This window comes from Panthera leo, chromosome B1, assembly GCF_018350215.1.
Source record: "Panthera leo isolate Ple1 chromosome B1, P.leo_Ple1_pat1.1, whole genome shotgun sequence".
Taxonomy (NCBI): domain Eukaryota; kingdom Metazoa; phylum Chordata; class Mammalia; order Carnivora; family Felidae; genus Panthera; species Panthera leo.
In genome coordinates this window covers 131,734,024-131,747,363 of record NC_056682.1, presented here as the reverse complement: position 1 = coordinate 131,747,363, position 13,340 = coordinate 131,734,024, and the positions used below count along the sequence as shown (strand labels likewise).

At 38.3% G+C, this 13,340-nt stretch overlaps 1 protein-coding gene across 7 annotated transcripts in view; it reads right to left on the bottom strand.

The window, feature by feature from the left end:
* The window catches only part of FAM13A (family with sequence similarity 13 member A), a 357,659-nt gene that overhangs the window by 49,297 nt on the left and 295,022 nt on the right, over positions 1-13,340 (bottom strand). For all 7 annotated transcript variants that reach the window (XM_042935908.1, XM_042935906.1, XM_042935907.1 and 4 more), the window contains 2 exons: positions 2,725-2,801; positions 2,292-2,334 (listed from right to left, as the gene is read on the bottom strand). In XM_042935908.1, coding sequence (XP_042791842.1) covers positions 2,292-2,334; positions 2,725-2,801 — 120 coding nt within the window. The remainder of the gene's footprint in view (positions 1-2,291; positions 2,335-2,724; positions 2,802-13,340) is intronic.

Here is a 13,340-nt window from a genome sequence, read left to right as displayed (position 1 = left end):
CTTCATGAAAAATGTAGCTGGAAACAACATCACATCCATCCATGGTGGGCATGTAAGTGTTGGCCTCTCAATCTGATGCTGTAGGAGGTGTGAAATAGAATACTGATTACACAGAATTCTAGGAGGGGTAACCAAAGTCTAGACTTATTTTTCATCTCTGCAATTTAGGAATTATTGTGGTATTACCAGAAGACCAGATTAACTATTTAGGTTGTAAAATAAGTTCTAGAAAGTGCTGCACATGTTGAATGGTAAACAATCACAATACACGGCAAACAAGGGAAAGAGCTTTAAAAATGGAAAATGGATCTTTTTCACAGTCCATCACTAACAATTAAATATACATTTCCTTCACTGAAAGAAATCCATGCCTTCATGAGGAGAAACATCATCCGAATCTTATGGAGTGATGGCTTGTTTTTCTCCTGTGGGCAGTTGTGAAAGAAAGGTGACATGGATTGCCGAGGCTAGATTTTAACTCACTGCCTAATTTTATCTCCTAGCTGAACTTATTATGGTGGCAATGATTATTAATAGTGAGTGCTTCAGGACAGCCAACCGGGGGCCGGGTGCTGACTGGTAACTGCACATGGCGGACCCATGTAAGAATAGGACCTGGCACATGGAAGAAGGACTTGAGATTTTTTCCCCATGATTCATCCAGTGCCATAGGAGCTGCCCACAAAATACCAAGGCAAACTGAGTTTAGCATGGGTTGAGTTTCGGTGCCACCTGGAATTTACGAGTTAATGTTATGAAGTCCATCCACAAAGGCTGCTCTATACCCTTTTATCTTATAGAGGATAATAGGCTGAAAAGGGAGGAAACGGAGGAGACCTCTCTAGGAGGCTGGCGAAGCAATTTTCTTTAAAGTAACGTTCAATGGCATGATGACTAGGTGCTTGCTGTGAGCAGAGGAAAAGAACAGAGAGAGGGTGAAACAAGAAGAAAAAGGAAACAACGCGATCACGGGGAAAATGTGCTCTGACAAAGGTACCTGGTGTCAAGGAAAAAGATGTTAGCTCGTTGCCTGGGTCCCAAGGAAGGAAGCTGAAATGGGTTGGAAATCAGAGATGAAAGAAGTGGCCCAGCAGCTGGAAGTCGGAAAGAGGAAGCATTCCCCTTCCATTATCTGGCTAGGTCGATGAAGTATACGTGACAAGAACTGAACATAGGGAATACGATGAGTCCACAGCATTGGCAGGGAACAGGGGGAGTTGGCAATTAATTCCCAGCTCTTTTATGCCAATTGTACACAAAGTGTGCATTTTTCTAAGAAGAAGTCTACAGCTTTTAGATTCTCAGTCTCCTGGATTGTAAAACTCCATAGAGGGTAGGGACTGGAGCCGTTACTGAATCGCAGCTTCTAACACAGTATGTGTCCACAGCAGGACTCAATGCATGCTCCTGAGTAAATCCATCAGTGAATTAGAAAATGTCCAATAAAGATTAGGAATCACTGGGTTAGAGGAAGAGTTCTATGTATAATTAGTATTTCAAGATTCAGAACTCAAGAACAGGTTGAAAAATGCTTTAAATCTGGCCAAAGAGAAAAATTGATAAAAACATTGAAAGTAGAGTTGAAAGCATTTGGAAGTAGATTATGTACACATACGTGAATGAAAAATGGGGTTAAGCACACTGAATGGAAGCCAGGGTTGGGAAAAGGGAAATCATTTTGGCCAGCATGGCGATGCCCTTGGAGAACAAGGAATACAGGAAATCACCAAAACTTTAAGATATAAACAACATAAGAGGGTTAGATACTTTTTCTCCATGGCTTACTTAAAATGAGACAAAACTCAGAAAACAAATTGGGTTTAGTAACTCACACTGAGTTTATCTTAATTTGAAAATTAATGAGATAAATCTCTGTGATAGATCCACTAAACTTACTGCCTATTTATTTCAATCACTTAAAAAATGCATAAAACATAAAAAAAAATCAAACCAGTAGCCTTGGCTTTTTGTTTTATTTTACAGAAAATCTAAAGAGAAATCTCCATGCTATTGAAGTTTCTCTCTGCAAGCAAAATAAAAGATTTTAAAAAGCTATAGAAACCAATTTGACAATATATTTCATATTAAAAAAAAGAATTTAAAAAGCAAAGAAAAGAGTTCTTATGATTTCTCATGGAATCTTTATGTCTCAGTATTTGCCTTCTGAAAACCAATCACAGTCCTGTCCCTTAATCTCATTATCCCTTACTGACAGTCTAATAATGCTTCCCATGTGCTCTCAGGAATGTATGAACAGCCCCATTACAGTCACAATTTTCTTAGCTACTCACCTCAAAATGCTGGGTATGTCTGCCGTCTTTTTCATTTTCTTTGCTACAAGTAACAGCAACAACAAAATATCATAAAAGGTCAATCTGTTTTAGAACAATGCTTTTCATCCATTGAAATTTATGACTTCATTCATTTTAAAAGGAAGCTGAGTGGCTCTAAATTAAATTCTGATAAAATTCGAAAACAAAATAAAACAAAAGAAATCAAAATAAAACAAAACTAGAAATACAACAATGCATACAGTAGTCTTTAAGAGCACCATGGCAGATTTTCTATTCCAAGCATTTCCCATGCTACAAAATACTGTTGGTGAACATACAGTCTTTTAATTCTATTCTTTTTAGTTCTTATAAGGCACACTGCATTAAATGAGAAAAAAAAAAAGCTATTCATGCTCTTGTAAGCAATTTGAGGAGAAAATGCTAAAATTACCTTTCATCGGACATCAGTTCAACATCATCAGGTCCAGCCCTCTCATGAGATGGTGTGGAGTTGAGGCTTTCCATATTCTGTAACAAAACAAATTATTTGTTACCCAGTAAGAATGGTAAGAAACATGCAACAGAAGATCCTCCTTTATTTAAAATAGTAAAATCAGATAATATGCAGATATAAGCTAATTCAAGTCCTATTTCTATCTTTGTTAAAACCAGTAAAATTATGACAGTTTAGTATATGCCACTTGCATAAAATTGGATGTTGAGTTTTATCATCCCCTTAATGAAGGTATCTGATACCATCATAGAAATGATCACTATATCCTATAATGTCCTTGTTAGGTATCATCCATATCTTAGAGCTAACCATAGCAAAACCCAGATTGTCAGAACATCAGGGTGGCGGCATTTGAATTAGAACTAAGGAGGGGCGCCTAGGTGGCTCAGTCAGTTGAGTGTCCAGCTTTGGCTCAGGTCATCATCACATGGCTTGTGAGTTCAAGCCCTGCATTGGGCTCTGCACTGATAGTGTGGAGCCTGCTTGGGATTCTCTCTCTCTTTCTCTCCCTCTCTCTGCCCCTTCCCCACTTGTGCTTTTTCTTTCAAAATAAATAAATACACAAGAAAAAAAAAGAAAAAGAAAAAGAACTAGAACTGGGGAATCTGACCCTGAATCTAATTAGAAACCAACGTAACATTCATTGTTCATTTAACATATTTTCAGTATAAACTGCAAATATAAAGTGGGAAAACACATAGCTAAACTGTAAACTATCCATAAAAAGAAATGGCGTAAAGAACCTTTGTTTCTGTGATATTTAATATTAATCTTTATATCAGCTAAGATGGGAAAAATATAAACAGGAAATTTACTTTGAATAGCATGTATTTCAGGTTGGCCAAGAGGGCTTTAATACTTATCGGGAGGCATATCTGTAAGGTTTTTTGACTGCCTCTGTGAATGTGGCCAAAGCTTTCTAAATACAATCCAGGCAACTGAGCACATAATAAGTAAGCCATCCCCATGAAGGAAGATTACAAATAAGCAAATGAGAACACATTTAGATTCACTAAACTGAAAAAAAAAAAAAAATAGCTGCCTTGGAGATCTGAACCTGAATTTCACTGAACTCAAAGATTTGTATCTGCATTAAAAGGACATTAAGCACAACCCACCTATTGTGTATCATTAGAATAATATTATTGAAGCAACATGTGTTCATCTACATATTCATAGCCTTCCATCGTGAAAAACCCTTCACAAAGTAAATCTGACTAAGGTTCACAATAATCTGATGAAATTGACATATATAAAAATCTTTACAAAATAAACACATAATTGGAGTAGAAAACGAATCTTTGGCTCAGTAGATGAATGAATTATTTTCCATTTACCTTGGTTTGACCCACTTACCTGGAATTCGTAAAGTTTAAAACCCTGGGCTCCATCAAACAGTAGAAACAAAGGGAGACACAGTAAGTATTAACATAATAGTTAGAATGGTGACTCTGGAGTCAGAATGTTTGGGTTTGAATCCTAGCTCTATCATTTACCAACTGTTATGATCCTACCTGACCTTCAATTTCCTCTTCTGAAAAATGGAGATCGCAAGACTTAATATAGGTGGTCATGAAGATTAAAGGAGATAACACATGTATAAGCACTAGAATAATACCAGGTACATTTAAAGGATATTAGCTATTGTTGTTGATGCCATGATTATTATTTCTGAAACTGTGAGATCCACCTCCCCTAAAATATTTTACTATTATTTCTCCAGTTAAGGAAATGTCCCCAGGAACTGGAGTGTTTGTGTCTTCCATTACTAAACATCAATTGAGACACTTAGATAATTTACACAGTTGATTTGAGAATCGATCTGACAAATGAAAATTATGACAAAATTCAATTATATATTTAGAAGAGGCCTCTCTAAAATGGATCTCCTTGAAGCAAAGCATAATTGCTCTTATTACCCAAATGTGATCTTCCTGAAAAACAAGAGATATATCAATGACAGACAATCTTTGTTTGTTCTCATTGGTAATCTTTAATAGATTATCAAAATCTTTAGTGTAAGATCTTGGGCAACAGTATTAGGTTTCCTAAAGTTATGGAACATGAATTCCTAGGGAAAGTACAACCTTCTACCCTCAGATAGTTTTAGAACTGTGTCAATGAAATACATTTTTTAATTATACGCGAATGACTATTTCTGAATAAATAAAAATCTTCACATTAAGGCTAAGAAATATTCAGAAAGAGAACAGAAAATAAGCTTTAATATTATATGAATTTAAAGATACTTCAGTAAGATGCTATAAGAATTTTTTTCTAAATAGAAAGAACCAAGATATAATTGATTATAGATTTTGAGAATTATAGAAAAAAGATAGCTATGTTAATAATGGAAAGCTTTGCAAAAAACGGTTGTAAAATGTGAGAAAGTCTAGCTGTTCTCCAGGGTTAAAATAAGTAAGCAATAACTTCAACTCCCTCCCCGACTCCACTTTTAAAACATGTTTGATCCCTATGTTTGAGAACTCCCCAAGGATTTGAGTTTTTATAGATGTAATAGACAAAGGGTGACTTTCAAAACTGTTCTATATTCCTAAGACTTTATGACAATTCCAACTTTCATGTTGTCTACATGTTTGAGACTGTTGAATATTCATGAGCTGCTTTCACTTAAAGCAGCAAGCAAGCACCCAGTGTTCCTTTGCCAAGGCAGTTGGGTTGTCCCTATACCTTTTGGGAACAGGAACATGTGAAGAATGTGTTACAACTGGCAACCTACCTCAATTTTTTTCAGAATGAAACAACAGTAGTAAAGATCTCTGAATACAGTAACAAAAGTACCTATTTCCATGGGCACAAAACATGTTATAAATTCTAACTTCCATTTTTTGCCTAAGGTTTAGGAAGGAAAGATAAAGAAATAGATCAGCAATTCCTCCACTTCAGTGAGATGAGAAAAGAGGAAACAGAATGTGTAGGTTAAAATAACAGGTGAATTAGAAGACTTCCATTGTATGAGAAGTATGCTACTGGACTTTCGAATGTTCTGCAGTTGTTAATAGTATTTGTCTTATGAAAAAATACTGACTCAATGCCTTCTGAAGATTTTGAACTGTTTTATGTCCCAAACACTTCTCTAGGTGTGGTAAAAGAGTGGTTCATTAATGTTTTCATTTATTAAAGGTTAAAGTAATAAAACTCTTTAAAAATGTTTTATTGCATTCATTTTTATTTTAATTGGTCTTCTAAACTTAGGCTCTTTTAAATAGGTCATTTTAAGAAATAGCAAAGAACAGATTATGACTTTAAGTATAAATTAATGAAACTGCTTCTTGAACTGTATTAAAAAAAACAGATAAAGCTTAGTCTACAATCCATAAAATTCTGCTTCATTTAAGGCTTACCAGTGACTTTCAAAACACACATATCTGCTATGATATAATTTATTTGGACAGTTTTTATGTGTCAGAAGGAAGTGAATTTTAAGAACCACCTTCCTTAATTATAAAAATATCCTGAAATCTAAAAAGAGCAAAAGCCATGAAAAAATTAGCCTGAGACTGTGGAATTTATTTTCAATTCTTCCCCTTGGCCCCCCTCTCTGTTTTGGCATTAAAAGCTAGACTCAAAACCTGTTTGACCACTGAAGCACTTGAAAACACTTGGAGCAAGGACAAATTTGTCTTCTAGAACTGTAAAATGCTGACAAAGCCTTTATAGAAGACACTGAAAAAAAATGCCTTCTCTCAATATACAAACAGCTCAGTCTGAAGGCTGCAGAGAACACTGCTAGTCAAAACAGGTTCATTATTCTAACCTTGAGCTCTCAGAGAAGGAGAATATTTGACATATTCTTATTAACGAAGGATTAATGTGGATTTGAGTTTCTTTTTGTACATTTTATGTTTTCTTGCAGAAAACTGTATAACTTAATCCATATTTAAAAAGAACTACTGGTAGGGTACGAGAATGCCGATAGAAGAGGTTGCTAGCTATCCACCCAAATCCACTCTACTTTCCTTCCACAGAAATAAGTAGCCCCAGGCCCAGTAACATTTCCTGGCCTCTCTTGCAATGAGATATGGCCACATGATTAACTCCTCTCCTTTAGGCTGTGTGAGGCAACGTGTGTGGCTTCCAGGCCTGGCTGATAAACTACCCTGGCAGGTACATTCCTCGATGCTCATGATGTCCTTCTGTGAGTTGCAATGGAGATGAAAACCACCGTAGTGTGCTGGAAGCTACTTGAAGAAGAGGGAGACAGTTGGCCTGGGTCTCGAAAAACTGTATGGACCAAGTCCTCCACTTCTCTCCCTGGCTCTCAACTCCCGTTTTAGGTGGTTATGGGAGAAAGAACATTTACTGTGTTCAAGACCTTGCATTTTGGGCCTTTTGTGACACAATTTGCCCTAAAAAATATGGCACCCATTCATGCACTCGTTTTTTTCAACACATGATTTTGGTAAGTGCTGAACTCTGCTAGGCATTGGGGTGCAATGGTAAATGGGGAACCAGACAGACACTGGTCCTTGCCATCACGACTTCTGTATTAAGTTCTTGCTCCAACTGTGGTTTGTTACACTCTTAATATTTTTCATTTCTAGATAGGTTCTTTCTGAATGATAATATTGGCAAATCAAAATTCAAAGTGGCTAGCATATTCTTTCCTTATTCAATAGTATGTACAGGAAAGAAATACTAGATGTGTATAAACATGGTGAGATTGAAAAGTCAGAAGGGTATTTATGTTTCTTAGGTGAAAGGTAGCTTGTGGCTAGGACATAGGGGCAGACCTTTAGCGTAATGTAAAGGAGGTAGTGGGGCAAACCATTCAAGTGTCTGATGAAATAGTCTTTAGGTCAAAGTAAGTTACAATCAAACCCCTCCACCCACCCACTAGGTTCCACCCTCTATCAATTACTCAAGAACACTGATTCTGCAATGGATCCCCTTCTCTTGCACATCAATTCCCTTCTCTATTGACTTATCTTACACAAATACTCTGCGATATCACTCTTTTAAATGCTCTCTCTTGATCTTGCATTGTCTCTGATTCTGCCGCTTCATTTTTCCTCGCTCCTAGAGAGCCACACGTGTTCAAAGACTTTCTACGCTTGCAGTACCCAATTCATTTCCTCTGATTCTTTCTTGAAATTGACCAACTGGATGGTTTCTTCTTTCCTCCTACCTAAATCTACCATAAAGGCAGATGTGGGTATTGCACTATTCCAATTTCTCTCCTCTGATTTGTTGCTGACTAAAATCCAGTAAGGCTCTTGCCCCATGTTTGTACTGAAGATTGCTAGTTGCTCCTTCCTAATCTTTTTTGCCTATACCTTCTCACCTGCCTACAAATGTTGGTATGTCCCAGAGTGCAGTCATTGGAGCCCTTCTTTTTGCTTGTTCCCTACGTGCCAGTTGAGACCATCCCAAGGCTTTAAATGCCAACTGGTGCCAAAGATTTCCAAACTTATCTTCCAAAGACTTCCAAACTTCATCTCTCCCCTGAGCTCCAGATTCACACACCTAACTGCTTACTTGACTTCTTTACTAATGAGCATCTCAAGCTCAACATATCTGAATGGAACTTTTGGTTTTTCCCTCTGAATTTGCCCCTCCAATATTATTCTCCATCTTTCCAGTTACTCTAAAGGTCTTGGAGTCATCCTGCACCCACCTCTTTCTTCACATCCACATCCAATCTATTAGAAAATCCTCTTTATTCCCTCAAAATACATCCATAGTCTGACCTCTTCTTGCCACTTAATGGCTATCATCCTGGCCTAAATTGTTATCAATTCTTGCTTAGATTACGTCAATTATTTTGCTTTAGTGTTTGTTCATCCCTTACCACCTCTGTGCTATTCTTAACACAGTTGCTAGAGCGATTCTTTCAAAAGGTATATCAGAAAATGATTTTCTTCTTTTTAATCTTCTAGTGGTTCCTCATCTCACTCCAGATAAATCCCAAAGACCTAAAAACAGCTATAAAGGCTTAAGTGATCAGTACCCTTGCTACATCTCTGACCTCATTGCTTATAATGCTCCTTCCTCAACCCTGTTCCAACCACAGCAACCTCTTGCTTATCCTCAAATAGGCGAAGCCTGCTGCCCCCTCTCCCCTCTCCTCACCTGATGGCTCACTCTCTCACCTCTTTCAGGTCCCTGCACAAATCTTCTTAGTGAGCCTGACCAGGGTATCTTCTGTATAACAGTCCTTCACCCCCCACCACTTCCTGTCGTCTCTGCCCACTGCATTTTTTCCCACAGCATGTACTGCCATCTGACTCTATATTTTTTTGTTTCTTATTTGATCCTATAAGAATGCAAACTTCAGGATGGCTGTGAGTGTATCTGTTTTGACAACTTCTGTGTCTTTAGCTCCTCAAAGAATGCTTGTCATACAGTTAGTTGTTGTATAGTTGAAGGAATGAATAACTTTAAATCAGTGGTTCACAATGTGGGGCTTTTTTACATTACATTGACACTACCCAGAGAATCACTGTCATGTAGTTTGTGACAGGAATTAGTGCACGGAAAACAAGGGTTGAAAATTGCTGCATTAGGTAGATGACTGTTTTGCAGGGGCAGGTAAGACAGCCTGGGGACAGGAGAGGGTGGCGGTATGCAGACATGTCAGGTGACTGTTTTGATATTCCAGGGCAATTATAACAAGAGCCTCAGTGATGTAATGGCAATACAAAGGGACAAGGGGGTCCTTCATACCATTTTTAAAGTAGAGTCCACTAAATTTGACAACTAACTGAAAAGCTGGAAGAGGGGCTGGGGGCAAACAAAAGGACCAAGAAGATGTTGACTGATGAAATCAGATGGGTAGCCTGGTGAAAAAGAGATTCAGGAGGAAAAGACAATGAATTCGGTTTTAACATGCTCACTTTCTAAGGTAGACTGCAGAGAGCTTCAATCAAATGTTGACTTGGCAGTCATTGGTAGAGAGGTGACATCTGACACCATGTGAGTGGCAAAGCTCTCAAGCAAAGATGGAAAAGAGAAATGAGACAAAACGGAGCATCTACATTCACCTATGCTTTATGGAGGCTGAGCCAGTGAAAGAGATGACGCAGAAGAAAGTCATCGTGATCACAGGACACAGGAGAGGTCAGTGTCACCAAGGTGGAGAGGGAGAGGGTTCTGAGAAAAAGGGAAGAAGTATCAAGCCCCACAAGGGCTTGAGGAGTCAAGGACCAAGAGAATGTCAGAGCACAGGGGTCTTAGAAGAGCAGTTCCAATTCCATGTCCAGACAGCGACAGGGAGAAAGCAGGTTTCCCAGAGAAGTGGGTGTAGAATCTGGGTTACTGGGATTGAACAAGCAAGTGTGAGAAGCAAGATTCAGAACAAGGAAGTGCAGACTGTTCAAAATGTTGGATAGCAAGTGAAGGAAAAGAGACTGGTCATTAGAATCTAGGGAGCAGAAAAGAACTTACGTGTGAACAGTGTTCAGTTTTCTCTATTCTTTAGCACATTTAGTTGCATTTAAATCTCACAAAAAAACCACAGTGAGGCATTAACAGTCCCACTTTACAGATAAAGTAACTGAGGCTAAATAACATGCCCACTCACCATAGATATTAAGTGATAAAGTTGAAACTGAAAACTGAGGTCTGACTGCAAGAGCTATGCTCTTTCCTTGAACCCTGCCTGTGATTTCAGAGGGTGCACAAGGCATTAAACAGATACCATTTATAAATAAGAGAGCTGCTAGACTATGTTTTCAGTTTTTGTACAATAAATGTGATGCTTACTCTATATTTTATAGAATTAGTATACTCATATGGGGAACATCTGAAAAACAGAGCATGCACTAACAGCCGCTTTTTTTTTTTTTTTTTTTTTTTTTTTTTTCCTGAGGAGGCTTCATGCCCAGTGTGAGGTCCAACAGGAGCTCGAACTCATGACGGTGAGACCAAGACCGGAGCTGAGATCAAGAGCTGGACTCTTAACTGAGCCACCCACGCACCCCTTGAGTGACAGCTACTTCTAATACTGCTGCTACCACCACCATGATACAATCAATCACTTTAGGCTTATTTCCTTTCAGTCTTTTTTCCTGGGAATGAACATTTTTATATACATTTGTACACACACACGAGATACATAAATATACACACATACAAATATGTACACATATACGATACATACGTTTATAGACATACATATATAAAAATGTACAGAGACATAGATACATATATAAACGCACACTTCATAACCCACTTTTAATATTGAAGGATATAGTAGACTCTCAGCACCACCACTTGTGTGTGACCTTGGAGATGTTATTTAATCTCTTCTGCCTCATTTCCCTCATGTTTAGAATGAGAATAATAATAATAATAATAATAAAAAATCTGCCTTATGGATAATTGGGAGTACTAGAATTGATAATATATACAAAGCACTTAAAATATAACTTGTCAATGTTTTTTATTTTATTACATGGTCTTCTAAATAATAATTTTACTGAACTGACATCCACATTACTAATCTGATCTCGTACTTTTAAGCATTTAGATTGCTTCTAATTTTCCATGATTATGGAAAGCCTTGCAGTCAGCAAATTAATACTCATGGTCTTTTCCATATTTAAGTAGAACTGAGTGGCAGAAGTATGATTACTGGATAAAATGCATGACTGAGTTATGGGCTTTTGATTCAAGCTGTTAAACTGCACCCAGAAGAGGAAGCTTTTAGAGGTGGATGCTTTTTCTAGGCCAACAGAAATGAGCCAGTGGACAGGAAGCCATGAAAACCGTGTGAGTGAGTGTATGTGTATGTTTGTACATGTACATGGGGGTGGGGAGATGGAGGTAGAAAACAGAATTTACACGGACAGTTCTTGAGTTAGAGGGTAACCTCAGAAATTAGAAAAGCCATGTTATCATTTGAGCAGGTGAGAAAATAAAATGAGTGGAGTTCTTAGAGATGTTTTGAAGCAGGAAGGAAGCTGCTGAAACACAAGCTGGGTGTCCTAGTTCTTCCAAGTAAATGAGGAGACAAGGTTTTGCTTTGAGAATGACTGCAGGGTACAGGCATGAGCTAGGAGTTTAAAGGAGGAGGAAAAGCTTGGGACCGTGGCAATAATTAGAGATAAGGCAGAACACTCTAATGTCACACACTACCACTAATTTTTAAGCTCTGAATTCTCTGTAGCCTCTTGGTTCCTGCTGGTCATGACTGTCTCAAGAGGTGACAGGGCAAAAGCGAAGTGCCCAGCCAGTTCCCACCTCAGAGGTTCCAGATGTGCAAGATGCTTTTTTTGGTCTACAGCATATTCTCCTTGGTTGTGTTGTGGGCTGGTGTGATCAGTGTGAAATTATCACTCGCTGTGTTCAGGTCCTCTCCTCTCATTTACTCTGGAAAATGGCTTTTGCTCCTATCTCTTCAACAAAACCGCTCTTATTCAGTGATCTCCAGCTTGCTAACCCCAGTGGTCAAACGTGCAGTCTTCTACTTGACCCACCGTCTGACCTTCTCTCCTCTTTGAGATACTGGGTTCACCCGGCTTCGAAGACATCAAATTCACCTTGTCTGTCTTCTACTTTGCTAGTCTCTTAAGTCTCCTCTCCTGGTACCTTCTCATCTCTCCATCCTCTAAAGGTTGGTGTGTCTTATGGCTCACAGCCCCTGAGGTGACTTTTCTTTTCTGTCCACACTCACTCCCTTGGTCTTTCAAAATACACCCAGAATCCATCCACCACATCACAATGACTGCAATGCACCACTCTAGGAGGAACTGTTCACATTTTAGTCTATGGGAACAGTGCCTCTAGAGTAGTGCATCATACAATCTGCAAGGAAATACATGCTGACTCTGGTATCACCTTGTTCAAACCATCATCATCTTAATTCCAGATTATTGCAATAGCCTCTTAACTGGGGTTTCTCTTTCTGCCATTGCCTGCTTACTATTCTCAACATAGCAGTTGATTCAAATTTCAGTAAGTCAGATCACTATTCTACTTAGAACCCTCAAATGGATTCTCATCTCATCCATATTAAAGGCAGAGTTCTCACAATGATCCATGAGGCCCTACTTCATCTGCCCACTTTCTCCCATTACCTCTTTAACTTTGCTCACTCTCCTCCAATCACAATGGTACCTTTTTTTTTGTTTTTTTGAACATTCCAGATAAATGATTGTCTCAGGGCCTTTGCACCTACTAGGATAGTATGGCTTGCTTCCTCACTTTCTCTAAGTCTTTACACTCAAATGTCAAATTCTTGGGAGATCTTCTCAGATCACTCCATTTAAAATTGCATCGCTTGCTCCCTCACAATTCCTGTCACCATTTCCAGCTCTATGTTTCTTCCTAGTAGTTATCACTATCTGACGTATTTTGTGTTTTACTTACTTATCTTGATTATTGTCTGTTCCCCCTACTAGATTGTAAACTCCATGAGGACAGTAACTTTTGCCTGTTTTTCTCACTGCTGTATCCCCAGGACCTGAAATATTTCCTGGCACATAAAGGCATATAATTATGTATGCATTTCTCCCCTCTCCCACCCAGTTTAGAAATAAATGTTTACTCAGGGTGTAAAGCACGTGAAATGGAGCAGGAAAAGGTTTTGG